Source organism: Bos indicus x Bos taurus, chromosome 3 (assembly GCF_003369695.1).
Source record: "Bos indicus x Bos taurus breed Angus x Brahman F1 hybrid chromosome 3, Bos_hybrid_MaternalHap_v2.0, whole genome shotgun sequence".
NCBI classification, from domain to species: domain Eukaryota; kingdom Metazoa; phylum Chordata; class Mammalia; order Artiodactyla; family Bovidae; genus Bos; species Bos indicus x Bos taurus.
The window spans coordinates 40,648,394-40,671,421 of NC_040078.1; the positions used below are offsets into that span (position 1 = coordinate 40,648,394).

General features: G+C 33.9%; 1 protein-coding gene across 2 annotated transcripts in view; it reads left to right on the forward strand.

Moving 5' to 3' along the window:
• COL11A1 (collagen type XI alpha 1 chain) overlaps positions 1–23,028 on the forward strand; it is a 223,393-nt gene that overhangs the window by 187,156 nt on the left and 13,209 nt on the right. For both annotated transcript variants that reach the window (XM_027536365.1, XM_027536366.1), the window contains exons 50-62: positions 1,296–1,349; positions 1,953–2,060; positions 2,347–2,400; positions 3,094–3,147; positions 4,193–4,246; positions 11,885–11,938; positions 12,075–12,182; positions 12,661–12,714; positions 20,162–20,215; positions 21,197–21,304; positions 21,797–21,850; positions 21,954–21,989; positions 22,084–22,137. In XM_027536365.1, coding sequence (XP_027392166.1) covers positions 1,296–1,349; positions 1,953–2,060; positions 2,347–2,400; positions 3,094–3,147; positions 4,193–4,246; positions 11,885–11,938; positions 12,075–12,182; positions 12,661–12,714; positions 20,162–20,215; positions 21,197–21,304; positions 21,797–21,850; positions 21,954–21,989; positions 22,084–22,137 — 846 coding nt within the window. The remainder of the gene's footprint in view (positions 1–1,295; positions 1,350–1,952; positions 2,061–2,346; positions 2,401–3,093; positions 3,148–4,192; positions 4,247–11,884; positions 11,939–12,074; positions 12,183–12,660; positions 12,715–20,161; positions 20,216–21,196; positions 21,305–21,796; positions 21,851–21,953; positions 21,990–22,083; positions 22,138–23,028) is intronic.

Here is a 23,028-nt window from a genome sequence, read left to right on the forward strand (position 1 = left end):
AGAGAGAAAATAATTTATACACAATAATAGTACTAATAAATTCTTAGAAAGTACTTGATCTCTTCCCTCATTATGCAGACAATTTCAAAAGTTAAAATATGTGCATATTCTCAAAGAATAAGAAATTGTGTACACAAAATAGTCTCTCCCTTGGAATTATGTTGATATTTGATTTCAAACAAATTCATGAACAGTCGGTTTGTGCCAGGAACATTAGAAATAGCCAAGTTAAAAATTAAAGGAAATTCAGGCCTCATTTTTTTTAATTAGAATAATTTTTATTTCAGAGTTTCTACTACTATGGGTTTTGCATAGAAACATGCATGGCACATCAATGTACTCTATTACTTCACTTGAATGATTACTTGAACAGAATATTGTGTTTGTATGCATTTCTAAGTATGAAGAGTTAATAACAGACTTTCACAAGAGAAAATCTATTAGTCTAGGAGGTTTATTTATTATTCCACTGAGTCAGAAAATAACCATCCATATCTATATATGGAAATCATAAAAACTACCTATATATATTGGGGAAGTATATATATTGGAGAAGGAAATATATACACACACACACACACACATAAGAGAGGGAAATGGCAACCCACTCCAGCATTCTTTCCTAGAGAATTCCATGGATAGAGGAGCTTGGCAGGCTATAGTCCATGGGACTGCAAAAGGGTCAGTCATGACCTAGCGACTTAACTATATATATATATATATATATAGAGAGAGAGAGAGAGAGAGAGAGGCTCAAAAGAAGAAATTTTAATTAGTATCTAAGTATCAATATGCATCTTATAGTCTTTTTGTATTTATTTATAGCTCCTCTTCAGACCTCTACTAACTAATTTGATAGGATTATCAAAATACTACCAAATTGTTTGATTAGAGCAAATTAATATTTTAGAGAGAAAACATTTTTAAATTGTTTAATCCATAAGTTTAATTGTAATGTGAATATTGATGCAACACAATACAGAGTTTTTAGGAAACATGTGAATGTCTGTTTTGTGTGCTTTGGTGGTAACTTGGCTTAATATTCTGGCTATTAACTAAGTGAGAATTGTAGCATCCAGCATATTCAGTTCTATTAATATCTCCCCAGTTGAGAAATAAAAGTATTAAGGTCAGTAACAGAAAAAGTTCCTTATTTTTATCAAAGTTGTCCCTGCTTTTTAAACAACATAATGAGTTAAGGGCTGGTTTAAAGTGTCATGGTCATCATTGAAGGCAATTTTACAAATGCAAAACATCGTTTCTGTGTTCTGATAACTCATTTCTCTTCTTTACAGGGTGAACCTGGAGAAGCAGGGAACCCAGGGCCTCCTGGGGAAGCAGGCACCGGTGTAAGTGCTGGCTTATTGTCAATATAGTGTTTTAGGGATAAGATATTTCTTTCAGAGTATTTTAAACATGGAACTTAACTCCTAGATGTGATTCAGTTACTTGGTTTCCCTTTCCAGTCCATTAAGAATCATCACAACTGCAGAGCCTTTTTATTTAATAATTTTGCCTATCCTCTGCATATTTTTGACTCACACAGAAATTTAAAAAATATTACATATGCATAAATTAGAACATTAAGAACTGTAAGATATTTATTGCACATATCTTTCGTGGACTATCCACAGAAGAACAAACCCTGCTACATCAAGTGATTATATATGAATTGTATTAGGATGGTACTATTCTGACTTAGATTGGTTTAAACTGAGGGTGACCTTGACTTCCAGAAAACATTTGGCCATGTCTGGAGACATTGTTGGTTGCCACTCTTGGAGGAAGGATAACTGCTGGCATCTACGTAATAACACCTGGATGGTGGCAAATGTCTCGCAATGCAGGAAGACAGGCTCCCACAGCAGAGAAGCGCCTGACCTAATATGCTGAGGTTAAGAAGCTGTTTTAAAGCTTGCAAGAGAATCAGGTGTTTTTCTCATGTTGCGTAGGGTCCCAAAGGAGAAAGAGGAGAGAAAGGAGAAGCTGGTCCCCCGGGTGCTGCTGGACCTCCTGGTGCTAAGGGACCACCAGGTGATGATGGCCCTAAGGGTAATCCGGTGAGTGACGCTGGTCCTCTTTAAAGTGAAATCTGTGGCAAAGCTCCTTGAAACTTTTCATAGAAAGACTAGAAATCATGAGACTTTGGCCCATAGTTGGTGAAGTTAACTTTTCTTCATTTTATATATTCATAAGCATTCTTAATTCATACCATTTAAAAAAATTTTCTAGCAGAAGAAAGATATTTTATATGGTTTTGCCATGACTTTTACCTCTTAAACTTCAGAATATCATGACTTTTTATGAAACTATTTTTCATTATTTCCTTTTAAAACATTATCTTAGGGTCCTGTTGGTTTTCCTGGAGATCCTGGTCCTCCTGGTGAGCCTGGCCCTGCAGTAAGTATCATGAGAAAACAAAAGAATTATTTTCATGAGGAATCTTCCCAGTAAATAATTAAAGAAAAGCCTTAATTACTTCAGTGGATCCTCAAAATTAGGAAGAAAAGAAAGATGTAAACTGTAGCCACGTGTACCAGAACAAAAATTTGTATATTTGAAGATTATTAGACTTGCGTTGCATGATTATTATTATCTCTTCATTGGGTTAGTGTTCCAGATTTTGTTGGGTTGTACATATTAATTATCTGAGTAGCAGCAAAGAGTCGGACACGACTGAGCAACTGAACTGAACTGAACTGAGCAGCATTACTTTTATTTCAAAATTATAGGAGTTCTGCTTTTACCTCAGTCTGTTCTAAGATCCAAATATCTCAAACTGCATCATATTTGTTCATAGTTAAAGGATGCACCCTTCTTGTATAATAATTATATCTTCCCCTTTCCTTATATTCAGAGCACACTATATATTTTTTAATTTCATATGAAAGAAATTTCATAAATTTTATGGTAAAAGTAAGAGATTCTACAATTCTTAAAAATAAGAACAACTGAAAGAATATAATGATACTCTTGTCTATCAGGTAATAATTTATCTTAAGGACTAAGCTGGTACATCATATCTTTTTTTTCCTGATAAAAGTGAGTTAATGGTGAGAAATACCTGGGTTCATTTTCTTTTGCTGATTATAGGGTCAAGATGGTGTTGGTGGTGACAAGGGTGAAGATGGAGATCCTGGACAACCGGTAAGTAAGCACACTATTTTATTTAGTTTCTACAGAGTCTCAAGATATTTTAAAGAAGTAATCGGGCTCTCAAAAGCATAGCTTAATGTACACATATTTTTCTTAATGAATTATCAGTTATATTTGAACTCCAGTTTAAATTCAGTCTTCCATGGAATGTTTCTTACTTGATACAGTTTAAGAAATATAAGCACAGCCTTCATAATAAAAACTAAAGCTGTATCATAATAGTGATTTTGTCACACCAGATCACATTCAACTATTTCTCCAGTTGTGTTAAGTGGAAAATCATTTTAAACTCACAAGTGAGACTTAAATGAAGAAAACGAGGTTATCAGCCTATTATTAGGATGAATTACTTCAATTTCCAACCTAAATAACTCAGCATTATTGGACTATTTTTTTATTTTTTAACTTGGGAAATACAGCAGGAGGCTTCGGCCACATGTGGTATTTAAGGAGGAGGTAAGAAGGGTGCTTACTTAACTAGGAATGAAAGACAAACTGCACTTTTACCATAACTCTGTCTCTAGAGTCATATCCGCTGGATGTTTGCAATCACAGATATATAGGCTTATTCTGTGTGAATAAGACTTGTGGGTCATATCCCAGCATGTTGTGTTCTCCTTTGCATAAAAAAGGGTAGTGTTGCACAAGATAAAATTAGAGATATAGATTCATAGTTCACAGATGTATGTGATACGAATAGAATTATTAACCACATGGTTCTATTAATTAGTACACCGACTGGATATTTTTCAGATATAAATTAACACTTAAAAAACAGTTTTAAATAGAAGGAATTCAATTCCTCTTTTTTTCTTCTATTTATATGAAGAAGTTTTCCATATAAATTTAGCACTTGTAATTATAGATATCTGGAGGAAGTTTAAGTATCTGAAATAGGGATGAGATATTCCAGGAAATAGATGTGGAGAAATGAAAAAAGCATGTTGGTTTCAGTCCAGATTTTGAACAGTGCTGGGAGCCATAAAATAATACCCATAAAATTGCTTTAAAAGATATTTTTTTTCACATTTTATAGGGTCCTCCTGGCCCATCTGGTGAGGCTGGCCCACCAGGTCCTCCTGGTAAAAGAGTAAGTTTTAAAAATTCTTTATTTGAAATATCTACTAATTATCCATTCTGTGTATAAATTTGTATAATATATATAAGCTGTAGGCAACATTTTAATGGTACTGAAATATATAAGTCTTAGAGAATAATTTCCTGAATTTGTCAAAATAATTGTTAATGTAGAACACACTTTAATTGACAGGTTTAATCTGTCACCGTGAAAAGTAGTTTTACACTTCTCTGTGCTTAGGTCTCCTCCTCTGTAAAAATGTCACAGGCTTTTTAAAAGACTCTGCTGATACCCTGAACTTCAGCTCATGGTGGTGCCTGAATTCCGGTGCTTCTTGAAAGAATTATAGAAACCTTATTACAGTATCAATAGTATGAGCTCAGAAATCAGCATGTTAGATTGCTTTGCACTGTCAAACTACTCTGATTTGGAAACAATGGCTGTATTTTAAAAAAGAACTGTAGTGAAATATAAAAATCTTGTTCAAAATATTGGCTACAAAGGAACCTAGGAGATTTGCTTTATTGCTTTGTCCCTATTATTATACTGTTTTTATAATAAAACAATCCTGTAGACCTGCCTCTTGCAGCTCTTCTATCAATATCCAGTGCTCTCCTGCACCTTCTTTAGTCTATTTTTTAACCTATCCATGAACAGAATATGTGGTAAACATTAAAATGTGTTTCATAGTCTTATTTCCTCTTCAGTAATTCAAAAGCACAGAGCAATTGGGGCCACGCTTGTTTTCTAGGGTAGCTTTATACTAGGAGGTATTCATACTATACATCTTCCTATACACAGAGTATGAACAGGTTTTAATTCCATCTCTCAGGATCAGAGGAGCCTGGCAGGCTACAATCTGTGGGACTGCAAAAAGTCAGACACAACTGAAGTGACTTACCATGCACTCAGGATATAAATTTGAGTTAATATTTACAACCAAACACTTCTCTGCCAGAATGAACTTAGTTTGTAGTAAATATTGTCTTTGAATACAATTTTATCCCACTGACCAAGTGCCTGTTTTAACTTTTCTCCTCCTCTTCCTCCTTTTCTTTCTCATTATTATTTTATTTGTTTGCTTGTTTTCTTTTTGTTAGCAGGCCAAAAGCATAATCTTGATAGAAAAAGAAATATATCTCAAAACAACCACTGGGCTATTATTCTTACATACATTCTCAATCACTTGGTTGTGTTTGACCCTTTGTGACCCTATAGACTGTAGCCTGCCAGGGTCCTCTGTCCATGGGATTCTCCAGGCAAGAATATTGGAGTGGGTTGCCATGACCTTCTCCAGGAGATCTTCCTGACCCAGAGATTAAACCTGATCTCAAGTCTCCTGCATTAGCAGGCAGGTTCTTTACCACTAGCACCACCTGGGAAGCCCAGAAATACAACTTAGAATAAGTTAATTTCTTTGAGTCTTAATTTTCTCATTTATAAAGTGGGAAAAATAATATTCAATGCTGGAGTGAAATTAATAAATGTATATTTAAATCATCACATCTAATATCTGGATTTACCAAGAGTTCAAAGAGTGAATGCTCTTCCTAAGGAGTTAAATACAAGTTTTGAATTACAGCATCATTTATAAATGAAACAAGCATGTTAATTAAAATGTACAGATAAAATAGACATTTTCTTCTAATTTCTGAGTTCTGTAAATTGACGTGAAAGTTCATTAGCAATGAATTTATAACTTCATAATTAATTACATTTTTGAAATATAGAATACTGTGATTCTGTTGAGGTAAATACATATTTGTATGTATTTACTGATCTCCTTTAGGATGGACTGGTTGGGTCTCCTTGCAGCCCAAGAGACTCAAGAGTCTTCTGCAACACCACAATTCAAAGCATTTAAAATCACCTTTGTGGAAACAGCAAAAACATTCCTATACAATAATTATAATATCTGATCTATATACTTATGACTTGATTGAATATGGAATTTCCTTACCATTTATTTCCCTTTAGTTCATCTGGAAAGTATAATTTTAAATAAGCTTTGTATGTAATTTGTGGAAATTAATATTTCTCTTATCCTTTGTTTCCCTACATTGGACACAACACAAAAGTAGATCAGTAACAATTTTGCTATAACATCTCATAGCAGAAATAACAATGAATAGAAATGTGTTGAAAAGTATTTTACTTCCCTTGAGGGAATCTTACAAATAAATGATAATAAACTTTCCTGATAGAATATTGATCGGAATGTTGTGAGTAGCAATGGTATTAAGAAACATCATTCTAACAGTTATTGAACAGGTAGGAAAATTAAGTTGCCATTTGTAGTACATGTACCTTCTGTCATGCATTTTAATACTTGAGAATAAACATATATTTCCTTAAGGCACTAGAAGACTACAGTTTGTATCAATAAGCCATTGGATTTTAATGCTCCAGTTACCATTATGGCTGTTTGAAACCAAGAGCTAGTTCAAAACCCTTATACTGAAAAAGAAAAATCTACAGATGACTAAACTGATTTAAACATTATAATTTGAAAATGCATATACTAAATGGAATTTTAAGGAGTTTATCTCATTTTTGCCAAAGGAAAATTGACAAAAAATTAAAGCAATAACTGATGTTATTAATTGATACAAATACAGAGGAAATTCTAACCAACTCTATATGCTCATATATAACATATATGAGCCTATGCCTTTATGCATGGATGTGAATGGTCAGAAGATAAAGTGTTATAAGGAAACATCCTTTCCATATCTACCTACCGTAAGATAAAGATCAGATATTAGGTTCTTAGGAAAGCCTTCCTATTGCCAAACTAGATCAGTATACCTTTCTCGTACACCTATTTCATCTCCCTGTGTTTTACAATGTACTGTATTTGTTAATATTGTCTTCTCTCTTTAAACTTTGTGGATTGCTAGAGTTTCACCATTTTTCTTACATTCTCCAGGCACAGTACATTTCTGGCATCTAAGAAAGTTTTAATTATTTGCAGCATGTGTGGAAGATTGTGTAAATTGAAGAAAAATATTGTAAAATGTGAATAGTGGAAAGGACTATATTGTATATTTTGAAAGTGAAGTGAAAGTGTTAGTTGCTCAGTCGTTTCTGACTCTGCAATCCCATGGACTGTAGCCAATCAGGCTTCTCTGTCCATGGGATTCTGCAAGCAAGAATACTAGAGTGGGTAGCCTTTCCCTTCTCCAGGGGATCTTCCCAACTCAGGGATTGAACCCTGGTCTTCCGCATTGCAGGTGGATTCTTTACCAATTGAGCCACCAGGGAAGCCCAAGAATACTGGAGTGGGTAGCCTATCCCTTCTCCAGTGGATCTTCCTGACCCAGGAATCAAACTGGGGTTTCCTGCATTGCAGGCGGATTCTTTACCAGCTGAGCTACCAGAGAAGCCCATTGTGTATCTTATATAATGTATATTTCTCACAGCAAGAAAAATCTTACATAGCAGTGATTACTGATTTACAAGAAGTATTTATTGTATCATGTTTTATGAAACATTTTCCAATCAGAACACTCATTACTTCATGATAGTACAGCAACTAATTCACTGCCTTAAGTCCTTGCCTCTCTGTTTAATGCAGATATCTGAGAAAGACATGACTAAAACAAGTATGTCCATAGGCATTGTTTAGTTTTCTTTTTTTAAGAAAACTGCCTCTTCTCTTAGAAAAATTACATTATCCATTTTCACTGTAGTCTTTCTTAAAAATAAACCTGTTTCATCTAGAAAAAATATATAAAGAATAAGAGAAAAATGGGAAAAATGAGATAAAGAACAGACCAAAGTCATTTAATGTGGATTTCCACCAGGATAGACATTAGGCATTCATTCAAAGAAGAAATAAATCCTTTTGGGATGAAAAAGTGAAAGTGAAGTCGCTCAGTTGTGTCCGACTCTTTGCGACCCCATGGATGGTAGCCTACGCAGCTCCAGGTCCATGGGATTTTCCAGGCAAGAATACTGGAGTGGGCTGCCATTTCCTTCTCCAGGGGATATTCCCAACCCAGGGGTCAAACCTGGGTCTCCTGCATTGCAGAGGGACGCTTTACAGTCTGAGCCACTAGGGAAGCCCTTGGGATGAAAAAACTTTCTATTAAATCACAATTTTGTGGCTGTGCTGTAGCAACATTTTTGTTACATTTTAGATTGTTGATGACTTGCTTTTTCTAAAGCTGGATATTTATATATCTTCTGTATTATAAAGTTCATGGGTGTAAATTCAATCTCAAAGTTATTACCTTTATGTCACTATTGTAAGGTAAAATCTTCACAGAATAAAGAAAAGCCCATTATTCATTGAATCTCATTTCTCTTCCCCAAATTATAATTATTATGGCTATTTTACCCACTGTCCTTCCCTGATGGCTCAGATGGTAAAGAATCTGCCTGCAATGTGGGAGACCCAGATTCCATCCCTGGGTGGGGAAGATCCCCTAGAGAAGGAAATGGCAACCCACTCCAAGTGTTCTCGCCTGGACAATTGCATGTGCAAAGGCTACAGTCCTTGGGGTCACAAAGTCGGACAGGACTGAGAGACTAACACTTGCACACTTGAATAAGTAGTATTTTAGCCGTCATGCCAATATGTTCAATTGATGTATAATTGACTTACAATATTATATTGTTTCACTGTACAACATAGTGATTGGATATTTTATGCATTATAATCATCAAAATAAGTTTAGGTACCATCTGCACACCAAAATATGACTCAACTCTTTAACACGAAGAAATATTTGAAGCTTATGCTTCTCTGGAGAAGTACTCTTGCATAAATAGTATGAAATTCAAAAGATACACTGAAGTTTCAATGCCTATATTATTGTTAACAAATTACTGCTTGAATTGTAAACAAGAGACTGCTTACAGAATTTATACATTTCTTATTTTGGGGTCAAGGAACAAGGAATGTCTAATAATAGATGAAGCTACAGTGATAATACTGAGAAAATAATTACTGATGATATTATCATTGCCTCTCTCAGAGATAAATGAGTTCACAGAACTCTGAATTTGATGAAGTGCTTGATCCTCATTTTAAATGTGGATTTTAAAGACCAAATGAAAGGCTAGCATTTATTCACCAGTAGAATATTAATAAAGCATCTGGAAGAAATTCATCCTCCCTCGCCTTGCATCCACCGATTAATATTGTTTCTTCTACACTCCCCAAACTCCAATCTCAATCTTAGTGGATGATTTTGAACACAATTCATAGCAAAAATTAAGTAAACAAATGAAAAGCGGGAAAGTCTAGGGGTAAATGAAATAGTACAATTTCCTAGATATCATTCAGTTCAGTTCAGTTCAGTCACTCAGTAGTGTCTTTTTAAACTTCCTGTACTTATGTCTGAACTTGTGTAAAAATTTTCAGCACAAGTAAGTTTCAGGTTGAATCTTAATGTTTGTTGCTGCTGCTGCTGCTGCTAAGTCGCTTCAGTCATGTCCAACTCTGTGCAACCCCATAGATGGCAGCCCACCAGACACCCCTATCCCTGGGATTCTCCAGGCAAGAACACTGGAGTGGGTTGCCATTTCCTTCTCCAATGCATGAAACTGAATGTTTGTTAAGTAGTAATAAATATCAGTAAATTAGTGGAAATGAAATAAATATTTTATAATCCAGTCATAAATTTGTTATGTCTTAGAATGAATTTGTTAGGAATATATACCTTGTTTATCCCACCACAGCGAGAGGGAAGAAGCACTCTTACTGATTGGACTGTCAAACCAAATGCCCTGGTTGTGTTGATTTGAAAGATTTCTAAGAGATGCCATAAGTGAAAATATCAATGACCTAAAAATAATGAATAGGAACAAAATTTATATACAGTGGGAATTATAGCATATTTCTAGCTTCAAAAATTTTTGTTTTCTTTGATACCTTGACTATTATATTGAAGTTATGTAATATAAATGATTCCTTTTTACCTATTTGTTATGAAGTTTAGAAATGTCAAGTTTTATATTTCACTGATGACCGATAAAATGTAAGAAGGAAATCTGAATGTCAAATTTTAAGATCCGACCACATAATACAGGATCATATTATAGAATATCTTTTTAGTTGACTTTCAATTTTCTAGTTAAAACAAGTAATTTAAAAAATGGAGTTCATATTTTGTAGGTGTTATAAACCTGAAAAGTATGAAATAAATAATCTGTTGAAATGATATTTGCAAATGTATTTTGAAAGTCAGTTTTATTTCCTCGATTCTTAAGTTGCCAACAGGGTGAAAAATATTGGTAAAATACTCTAATTGAATTTATATAGAATAACAATAACCAATCATTTTAGTAATAATAAGCAGTAACTAATATTTGTAGTGTTTTTATGTCTCAGGTACTGTTATACACCCTTTACATTTATCAACTCATTGAATTCTCATGATGATGCTGGGAGATAGCTGCTATTATAATACACATTATGCAGAGCAGTAAACCGAATCACCCACAGTAACTGGCCAAAGATCACAAAGCTAGTTGACGGCAGAGCCATGATTTGAATCTAGGAAGTCTGAGCCCAGGCTTTAGGTTCTTAAACACCAGATTCCATACCTGTATTTGATACTGCTCTACTGGGAAGTTCACAAAATACTTCTTCATGTGTTGCATCATTTAAATTTTTAAATAATTTTATAACAAGGGAATTATTATTAATAATATTTTAGGCATCACCTACTTTATAGACATGAGTTTGAGTAAGCTCCTGGAGTTGGTAATGGACAGGGAAGCCTGGCGTGCTGCAGTCCTTGGGGTTGCAAAGTGTCAACCACTACTGAGCGACTGAACTGAACTGAACATTTTAGGATGAAAGAAATCAAGTTCAAAAATACTAATAATTGGTTAAAAGTCACATAGCTAATAAAAAAGAACTGAAGAGAAATAGGTAGACCAATACCTCACAAAGATAGAAAACTATGTGTGTGTGTATGTGTGTGTATAGAGGAGCATTATGAAAATCTTTAAATATATAATAATTAGCATTTCTCCATAGCAATCCATGCAGCTATACAAAAGTTATGCAAAGAGCAGTATATCTTATTGTTTTTGGATGACATATGGAGTGTGAATATTTTTTTTCTGTTTTCTCTAATTCAAGGTTTGTAAAAGTCATACTATTTTTATGCCATGCCACTAAATTATAATGTCAGAGAATAAAAAGTCAGTATCTGTTGACCAACAAGATTTTAAATGTTGTACTATTCCAATTTGAAAATGATCTTATGAAAATGTGTAACATATTGATCTTCTGAGATTAAGAAAGGACCCAGTCTAAAACACATATAATGATGGAAGTCAAATCTGAAACCCTCAATTAATTTCTAACTATGCAACATAATAAATGATAACAGTATCTAACACACTAAGAGTGACTAAGCATTAACCTTTCTTTAAAATTTTTATCTTTATTGTTTCCTTACATTATTGTGATGTGATTATCTGTATTAATCTGTGCTTCATTTGTGCTTCATATTCTAAATTTGTACATCAAAGGGGTTTTGAGTTTTCTCAGTTTCTTAAACTAAATTGCTATAGAAAATCACAATTTGTTAGACTCTCACTAGTTAAATTGGGGTATTTATAAATAAGATCTCAGTTGTACTATTTTTATATGCTATATGTATTTGAAGTGCAATTCTGTGTTTGTAGGGTCCTCCTGGAGCTGCAGGGGCAGAGGGAAGACAAGGTGAAAAAGGCGCTAAGGTAAAACATTCACTATAGGTATCATGTTTGAAAATCTCATGTGTATATTGGACAACAACTGTTTCAGTACTTTTCATAAAATAATAAAGTGTCTATCTTCATTATTAATACATCCACATATTTTATTTTCTAACAGGGAGAAGCAGGAGCTGAGGGTCCTCCAGGAAAAACTGGCCCGGTTGGTCCTCAAGGACCGGCCGGAAAGCCTGGTCCAGAGGGTCTTCGGGGCATCCCTGGCCCTGTGGTGAGCATCTGTGCTGATAGTTGTCATTTTGAAAATAATGTCTTATTTCTAAGGAAAATTATGGATGAAAATATTTATGTCAGCATTATTATATAAATTAGTATATATGGTAAATAGTATGTAATAATTAAAGCCAGAGCCCCTGAGAATATTTAAGTATGTCATTTATTTAGTGAGTACATTTTGAAATTCTAAATTATAAAGATAGAATACAAAGCTAAGCCCTAAGATCTCAAAGATGTAAAACTTTTTATACACGCAGTCATCTATCTGTGAGTGTGTGTGTATGTGCATGTAGACATACAAACAGCAAGTAAAAAGACTCAAAAATTGCTTACAATATTTGTAGATGTTCTCCATGTGATGGAATCCATAGGTGTTGTTTGCTTTCTTTCTTTTTTGCATTACCAAAATTAAAGAAAAATAATATGTCTGCTTCTGTTAATTTAAAAAATCTGTCATGTTTCTTCTTCCACAGGGAGAACAAGGTCTCCCTGGAGCTGCAGGCCAAGATGGGCCACCTGGTCCTTTGGTGAGTAGCACATTATTCTGTTGTTAGAATTCCAGAAATGAAATTGTTTATAAGCTAGAATCCCCAAAATTTTGTCTGGTAAATTGGTTTATAAATTGTAGAGTATTCAAGGAAGTGTATTACTCAGACCAAAATAAAAAGAGGAAAGTAATTCCAAGTGATAATTTACTTGGAAAATATGCCCTTGATCAAAAGATCTTTCCTATCTTATGTCCATTGGATGAAAAAAAAATCCGTTTTGAATAAAATGCCACTAATGGCCCAGCCAGTTCTTTTCCAAATGTGGACGGCTCCCCTAAATGCATCAATTACACTTAGTTTCCTGGCACTTCATTTAAAAGAACAGCATTGGCACAGGCATACAGTGATTCTTTCACCAAATAAATTGTTCTGTTCATGAGTCATATGGGCTGAAAGATAAAGCATTAACCCTCATGAGTGAAGAGAGGTACAATTATTACAACACAGAAGCTTGGTTAATATCATAAACTGTATATGCAAACAACACACCTGAAAAATTCAATAAAGCATTTAGTTGACTAGCATATGGTTCATAGAGGCTATCCTTGCAATAAAATTTAGGCAGAAAGTGAGAATCCAAGACCTGCCTTTAAAATTATTGCCTACTAGGTGACAGATTCTATTTCATGGTAGAGATATTTGAACTTCATTGTCCAAAAATAGTAATATGTAAGGGGATTAATTAAAACAGGAAGCAAGACATTTAGTGCTATTCAAGTATAATGTTGGAGAAGGCAATGGCACCCCACTCCAGTACTCTTGCCTAGAAAATCCCATGGATGGAGGATCCTGGAAGGCTACAGTCCACGGGGTCGCTAGGAGTTGGACACAACTGAGCGACTTCACTTTCTCTTTTCACTTTCATGCATTGGAGAAGGAAATGGCAGCCTACTCCAGTGTTCTTGCTTGGAGAATCCCAGGGGCGGGGAGCCTGGTGGGGGGCCATCTATGGGGTCGCACAGAGTCGGACACGACTGAAGTGACTTAGTAGTAGTAGTAGCAAGTATAATATGTCTGCATATGCTCAGTTGCTCAGTTGTGTTCAACTCTGCAACCTCATGGACTGCAGCCAGCCAGGCTCTTCTGTCCGTGGGATTCCCAGACAATAATACTGGAGTGGGCTGCCATCTCCTCCTCCAGGATATCCTCCCGACCCAGGGATCAAACCCACATCTTCTGCATTGGCAGGTGGATTCTTTACCCCTGAGCCACCTGGGAAACCCCTCAAGTATAATGTATATCAGTTTAAATAGTCAGGTTTATCTATAGAAATTTTACAAAACTGCTTCACATGAGTATATCGACTACCTCAGATATATGTACGTGACGAGAAAGGCATCGAAACTAGTATCCGCAATCTTAATCATTCAGGAAAACTTGGCCTTTTTTTTTTTTTGTTAAATATCACAAAAATTTCCTCTAACATTCCAGGTATTAGTGTTATGGAGATTATTTTTTTAACTTGCTTTGAAAAGTTAAAGATCACTTATTTTAATAAATAGATAAAAGCTATCAAATTTTGAGGAGATTATCAACTCTGCACATGACCAACCCCACTGGCTTTGAAACAGGGACTTGACAAAATAGGATCATCAGTTCCATGTCTGCATCACTATTTAGAGAACACTCCTCTTAGATATGCTAAATTCCTAAGTGCGCAGAGCCATAGCCTCGGAAAAAAATACTCCACCTTAATACCACCCTAAAATTTGCCAAAGATTTTTTTGGTTATTTCAGATTTTCCAGTAAGTATTCTGACCTTTTTCCAGATGTAATAAAAAGCATCAAGCTGGAGATTTCCTTCAGCTAATATTAAAAATAAAACCATCAGACATACCACCTGATTCTAGCTTGCAAAAGTTTACAATTCTGAATGTTAGCTAAATAACTCACACCCTTTTCCACAGTAAAATGGAAAGCAACAGAACTGAGCAACATGGGTGCCATTCCTTTTTCGGGCTGCTTTTTTTTGTTTTATCAGAGAGTATTTAGAATGCGAATTTGTTGTAGCGTTTTCATACCATCAAATAGTTTGTTCGAATTTTGGTGAAAATGCTACTTGGTCTTCAGGAGATGAGGATGAGTGGAGAAATCATCTTCAGGATGTATAACACTTTAATGAACTTTTCAGTTCAACTAAGAAATACATGTTCTAGTAGGCAATTTTGGATTTGAGTGAGAAGTAGCATATCATGATTAGAGGTTAAGCTCATCAACTTTCAACCTGAATGAATTTTAAGAAAGTTATTCAATTTTTTTAAGCTTTAGGTTTCTCATCTGTAAAATGAGAATTTAAGTAGAATCTATCTTATAGGATATTATGAGGTTAAAGTGAATCAAATGGGATATTAATATATTTTTATCCATGGGGTTCTTATGATGATTAAACAAACTATTCCTAAAAAAAAAAAAAAAAAAAAAAAAAACTCAAGCAACTTAGACCATTTGCTATATAAGTAACAATTTAACCACTTTATATTAATATTTGGATTGGAAATTCTTTGTGCTATAGTGAAACAAACATTTCATTTCTACCTCACTGTATGTGGGCTTCCTGGGTGGCTCAAATGATGAAGAATGTGCCTGTGATGCAGGAGACCTGGGTTCGATCCCTGTGTTGGGAACATCCCCTGATGAAGGGAATGGCAACCCTCTCCAGTATTCTTGCCTGGAAAATTCCATGGACAGAGAAGCCTGGTGGGTTACAGTCCATGGGGTTGCAAAGAGTCAGACTCAACAGTAACTAACACCTCACTATATGTAGTTCTTTCATAGGCCTGGTTTTTCTTTAATTATCCCAATTCTCTAACACAGTTATTATTATAATATATTTATAAATAAAGCTCTGATACAAGAAAGAACAAACATTTTAAAATTCATAAAATGATAACTGGTATTTCACCATTCTATATGATCAGCTCTACTAGAGTTTATATATGGTATAATATTTACTTATTACTTCAAAATTAGATATTTCTCATGGCAAAATTTAAGCTTCTACATATGCATGAATTTTATATACAGTTAAATATTCAGAACCATCATATGGAACTGAAAGCAGATAAACAGTATGTGTGAAAGCTAAAAGAAAGCTAAAGACAATGATGAGATTGTATAAAGAAATTTATTTGAGAGTTTTTGAAGTTGAACTTTTTTGTTGTGTTGTTTTTGTTTTCTTTTTCAGAAAATAGAAAAAATCAAATGGTAATAAAATTGAGTGCTTTAGAGAACAGTAATTATTGCTATATTCTCCTCTCTGCTGTATAGTCAAACATGATTTAATAATTTTATGTTAATTTTTATTTTACTTTTTTAAGATATAATTAGCATCTATTTTAGTTTTAAATATTTATTTTGTTTCATAATCTTTTATTTTAAGAACTATTTGTTCCAGTGTAGCTGAAAAACTGTTTAGTATTTTTACAAGTTTACCTTATCATACATTCTTTTTCGTGCTGATAAGTAAAATATCTGATAACGTTATTTTTTAAGCCATAATTGCTGAATAAATGGTAGGATTACTGAATTATATTTTAAATTTTTAAATGCTACATTTAACTTATCTGTAAACAGGTTTGAGATGTGTAGTATTCCATAATGATTATGCAGGTTTAAATCACAAAACATTTGCTTTTCACCAAATTAAATGTTATTTTACAATACTACTTTCTAAATAAAGAGTAGGATCTGAATTTTCTCTAAATTTTAATGCACTAGAATTTTGAGATGCATAGTAAAGCAAATATTGTGTATAGCGTGATACTGCAAGGGAAAATATTTTATTGTGTATTCTAGACACCTAAGAATGTATCATCCCTGTTTTCCTTTTCACTTTATCACTTATGAATTATGTATTTCATAAGGTTTTTCAATTTACAATATTCTAAAGAGGAAATAGAAAATATCTGTACCTGAAATAACATTTTTATATGCAGAGTTGATATTTTTGATGTGTTCCAGGTTCAGAGGATTTTTATAACTGCTATCACATCATAACTTGCCAATGTCTACTTCCAACTGATGAAAATAAGAAACTGACTTTGCTTGGCAAATGCCTCCTTAGATATAGTTTGAAATTTTATGATATTATTAGCTTAAAAGAATTAACATTCATTTCCTATAACTCTTTCATGAAAAGTATTTATAGAAATGATTTGAAAGCATTACAAACACAAATAACTTCTAGTATGTTTCCCATTACCCTGAGCATTTAGAATCTGTAGTGTTTCTTTTATTTTTGCCATTCTAGCTTTTACTATTAGATTGTCATGAGAAAGCTGATTGATTACCGTCCAGAGCATATCAAAAACAAATAACAATAATTCAATTTCCATATATTTCACTATATGTAGTGCTTTCATAGGCCTGTTTTTTCTTTCTCTATCACAGTTGTCTAACAGTTATTATTAGAATACATTTATAAATAAAGCTCTGAGATAAGAAAGAATGGACTCAGGAATACCTGAATAATGAGTGGGAGACCTGAGATGCTGAATGAAGCAGTGATTGGAATATCAGTGTTCATGAAGTGACATCCCTGTTAGTTCTCTCACTTATAGCAAGATTTCTGTGTTTATTGTCTATCAGAGAGAGCTTAAATGTAAAATAAGAAGAAAGAAAAAATCTAGCCTCTTTAAATAGCTTTTGTATTGCAATTTAATAATATATTTACTTTTTACTGACAGATGTCAATTTTAACCAATATTTTTAAATGGGTTCAGGCTACTGGTTCAGGTATATGGTTCTTTCATGAAATTACATATTTCTTAGAACTATTTTTTTGTGCTTTTTTATGTCACTTTGTGCTAACATATAGAATGTTTGGCATCTATCCTGATGGTCACAGGACCTCAAGGAATTATTTCATTATTTTCATTACTCATTTATATTATTCCTTTAAAATTGTGCTATTAGACAACATTAATTTCCTAACCAATAATTTACCAGGCCTTTCTGATGAGATCAGAAAAAAGTTGATGCAAATATACTTACTTAATCTTAAAATTATTGAATTAGTAGGACTAAATAAGTAATGCTTTTAACATAAATGACATTCTTTATGCTGTTCTGATTTTCATATTGATTTAACAGATTTGGGACCTAATGCCACAGAATCCTTTTTCTCAAACTTTAATGAATAATAAACCTATGAAACAGATTGCTGGTTTCTAACTCCAGAATTTCAGATTCAGTTAGTCTAGACAAGCCTCTTCTCTAATACATTCACAAAGGGCTTCTCCGATGGGTCAGTGGTAAAGAATCTGTCTGCAGTGCAGGAGATGCAGGTTCAATCCCTGGGTTGGGAAGACAACCTGAGGGCATGGCAACCCATTTCGGTATTCCTACCGATTATTCGGATAATCCCATGGATGGAGAAGCCTTAGGCCATAGTTCCTGGCATCACAGAATCCTGAGCATGCACGCACACAAAATACCTTCATAAGTGGTGATAATGCTGCAGTCTGAGGATCACACCTTGAGATCATCCACTCTGATACAATATTAGCAAATGATATGAAAGTCCAGTGTTAGAATCTAGCCTTAGAATATTCCTGAAAGTGAATTTGACAATTATTTTAACAAAATAGCATGATTATTTATTACACAAAAGAGAATCTAAACTGAATTGATAACAAATCTGTATCTGAGGATTAATAACTTTTTCTTTATAAGAAGAGTTTTAGGGTTAAATTTACATTTAAAATTGCATGGAATTTCTATAAAGATAATTTTATCTATTGTCAATAGAATGACATAGGGAAATTGTTCACTTTTATATCAATACTAACAGAATTTCAGACTCATTCATGTAGTGCAGTGTGTTAGCTGCTCAGTCATGTCCAGCTCTTTGTGACCCCGTGGACTCTAGTCAGAGGGTCCACTGTCCATGGAATTCTTCAGGCCAGAATAGCTTGTCATTCCATTCTCCAGGTGATCTTACCAACCCAAGGATCGAACATGCGTCTCCTGTGTCTCCTGCATTGGGAACTGGGTTCTTTACCACTGCACCATTCTTTCTCTGATATTCAAGATTTCAGTTTGAGGAGAAGACTTGAGAAACTAAAGAATGGAGAGTGCTTATCTATGCAATTTCACAGTAGCCCCTTGAGACAGGAATTATATAATCCTTGGTTTACAGATGAGAGAACTTCAGTTCTCTTTGGTTAGCTAAACTGCAGATAAGAGCATCTGGCTTCCATCCAGTCTATCGGATTCTCAACCCATAGTTTTTATATTACATCACGTTATTTAGATCCATGGCCCTTAATACATTAAATTTGTAAAGATGATGGACTAAGACTTACTGTGCTCTTTCACACTGAAAATTCAAGTTGTCTAGAGAGTGAAAAAATACTTATGGTAGCCTTGCAAAAGATACTACAGTGAAGACTAATCATATAGCTTGATCAAAGTTAAAACAATTTGATTTGTAAGTGCTATGTTAAAATCTTTATGGAAATTATAATTCAAATAGTTCAATTCAGTCTATATAATTCAAACTCATAGAGAAAAAATTATATTTTGCCTTTGTTTCTTGATGCGGTATTTTTTGCAAGCAGTAGTGACTCAAGTGTGTAGTATTATCCTGGCCTTTTTTTCATCCACCACCTACTTGTAAACCATCTGCTTGCATAGTTCAACTTGCTGTAATTTCAGAACAAGAACCTTAGTTTGTGTTGAAGTACACTAGTTTTTTATATCTAAAAATTTGTTTAAAAGACATCATTATGAATATTTTTGTAAGTAGAAGCCAGGACTAAGAGTTAATTGCTAAAATAATTCCATACTTTTCATTACAATATAATTTAACTTGAATGGATAAATGGATTACCCTTGGATTATAAAAAAGATTAAATAATTAAAATATAGGTATAATATGAATAAAGTGAAAAATTTTTTTTTTTACATTTAGAGATTATTTAGATTAGAAATTCAATTTGGGAATTATAGCTAAAAATACTTTCTTGGGAGTTTGCTTAGCAAAATGGCTAACAATGGTCAGTTGACTGTCAAACATTTTATTAAAGGCTTTTCCTTTAAATTTTACTGGCAATATTATAACCTTTGAATTTGAGTTTAGCACTAAAACACTTCATTAAATGAATGTAAAATCTGGAAACTTCTTTTCTAAAATTAATTAAAAATGCTTCTTTTCTTTTAAATCATGTGCTATTTTTAACTTCATATTTATTTAAACAAACTTACCAATACTATGTTTTATTATTATGGTTATATATTAAACCATGGAGTTTTAGTGCACAAAATAATTTATAATCCTAAAAAGTAAATGCTTGTTATCAGTAGTTATCTTGAACCTTATCATATTATTAAAACCAGCTTTTCCTCTTTTTGTTTTCCTCGGATAATAATATGATTCTCTAATTTGCGCATACTCTATGTATGTTTGTTATTTCTCATTATTTAGGGACCTCCTGGCTTACCCGGTCTCAAAGGTGACCCTGGCTCCAAGGGTGAAAAGGTGAGAGTAAAATAATGTATTATTACACTGTTGCTATCCTAATTGCAGAGGCTATGATTATGCACATTAAAATCACTCAAAAGGAAATTTCAAGGAATTGCTTTGTCATTCTAACCAAGGAAAATGCTGTCAATCCTTAGCTTCCAAGAGGAATTCAGAAAAGAGAAAAGAATGATGAAAAATGTACCAGAACTCAGTGCTATATTAGTCAATGTTCCTTTGTAGGAACCATATGGAGAAAGCATATGGTTATACTAAAATAACTATTCAGAAAATAAACAGAATAACAAAGTGCCCATTTTTTCATGTTTTTAAACATGAAAATAAAAATTTTAAACTAGACTGTCCTTCAGATGGTAATTTTAAAGATATATGTGCTCTGTTGCATCAAATAAAGAAAATAAAACATTTTTAGAGTGACATTAATATTTTTGAATTATTTTTGTTTGTAAATATTTCTTGGGTACTGAAAAATCTCTGAAGAGTAGAACTCATTTTATTTTTTTTAAATTTTTTAAGCACCAAAAACATTGTCTTGGATTATAGCCAATTAGCAATGTTGTTCTAGTTTCAGGTGAACAGAAAGGACTTGGCCATACATATACATTATCCAGTGCTTATTAAACCAAAGAATTTTCTGTTGTTTATTTCACCAATATTAAATTTGGTCATTATTGGCCTTTTAGTTAAAGGAATTCGCTTTAAGTAAACACAGCACTGAAGGTGATGCTTTCAGAAAGCATTTTGTTCAATAATATATATTCCTAACCCTTAATGAAAGTCTCATATAATACAATCAGTAAAGGATCCTATTAGGTGAGGAGGAAAAGGTTCTTAATCCTATATTTTATTCAGAAAGGGTTAAATTTTTAATGTATTTTTTATTCTTATATTTCATGTATTTAACGCAGTTATTTTATGACTATAACTTAATACATGGTTGCAATTTATACATCATTAAAATTTCTTTGCCTTTCAAAGGGACATCCTGGTTTAATTGGCCTAATTGGTCCTCCAGGAGAACAAGGTGAAAAGGGTGACAGAGGACTCCCTGGAACTCAAGGATCTCCAGGAGCAAAGGGAGATGGAGTGAGTAAAGATATCACTGATTTTCCTACTCCTTTCCAATCCTACAGTCAATACACCCACACTCCTGCACACATTCCTTTAAACATGACCAACAAAGTGATTTAGGGGGTCTAATCTTAAGTCAATGATGTTTTCAAAACAAAATTTATTCAACTTTAGAGTAAATAAATAAAAATTATGAATATTGGAAACCATAAAAATTATACTTTAGTAGTCAATTACACAAACGTTCATTGAATCCTCAACACATACAAATCATTCTCAATGCTGCAGGACCATAAAGATATATATAGAGAGACATATTGCAGCAAAATGGAAAAAAAATACAGATTATCTTGCTTGCAAAAGTTATTTCCTAGATTTAAAATGGAAAAATTTAAGCCATTCTTCTGTATTTCTGCACTGTCTAAATTTTGCAGTTTGTGTTGTTATGTAATGTATAAAAATGGAATCACTGAGAAAAACTCTAATTTGTATGAAACTTCTCTGTAGGGAATTCCAGGTCCTGCCGGTCCCATTGGTCCACCTGGTCCTCCGGGCTTACCAGTAAGTACAAGACAGAGAATTTTACCAGGTTAACTTATAAATAAATCAAAGAGACATAGATTCTCTAGATTTTTATGTCTGCTTTCGCTTTTGCTTTTTTTAGGGTCCTCAAGGTCCAAAGGGCACTAAAGGCTCTACGGTAAGTACCTTTCCCTTTAGCATTTAAATTTTTCAGTGATGCCTACTCAAATGTTTTGGTCTCCATTTATTTTGTTGCTTATTCTTTCTAATAGGGACCTGCTGGCCAGAAGGGTGACAGTGGTCTTCCAGGGCCTCCTGGGCCTCCAGTAAGTGCATAGTAACAAGAGTAATATTTTGGCAATTAGCATCTTGAGACAGCCAGTGATTTCTCTGAATTTATAAGAATGAAAAAACACATTCTGTCAAAGTACTGATTTTCTAGGAAATAGCAACTACCTTAAATAAGTACTTAGGTCTGCATGCCAACACATGTCTTTTAATTGGGCTTCCCTAGTAGCTCAGATAATAAAGTGTCTGCCTGCAAATTGGCTTCACTCTTTGAATACACAGATACTATAACTATATATTATAATATCTTGCTTTATTTTTCAAGAAAATCATATATTTTTATATCACATTTTCATGAAAGCAACTGCTTGTATGCCACAAAGATATATTAATACCTAACTAGGAATAAAAAGTTCAGATACTTGGCATTTTTTTTTCCTACTGCATATAATGATAATAATAGCTTCTGCTGCTGCTGCTAAGTCACTTCAGTCATGTCCAACTCTGTGCGACCCCATAGACAGCAGCCCCCCAGGCTCCACTGTCCCTGGGATTCTCCAGGCAAGAACACTGGAGTTGGTTGCCATTTCCCTCTCCAGTGCATGAAAGTGAAAAGTGAAAGAGAAGTCGCTCAGTCGTGTCCAACTCTTAGCGACCCCATGGACTGCAACCCACCAGGCTCCTCAGTCCATGGGATTTTCCAGGCAAGAGTACTGGAGTGGGGTGCCATTGCCTTAGACGGCAGCCCACCAGGCTTCCCGTCCCTGGAATTCTCCAGGCAAGAACACTGGAGTGGGTTGCCACTTCCTTCTCCAATGCATGAAAGTGAAAAGTGAAAGTGAAGTCACTCAGTCGTGTCTGACTCTTAGCGACCCCATGGACTGCAGCCTACCAGGCTCCTCTGTCCATGGGATTTTCTAGGCAAGAGG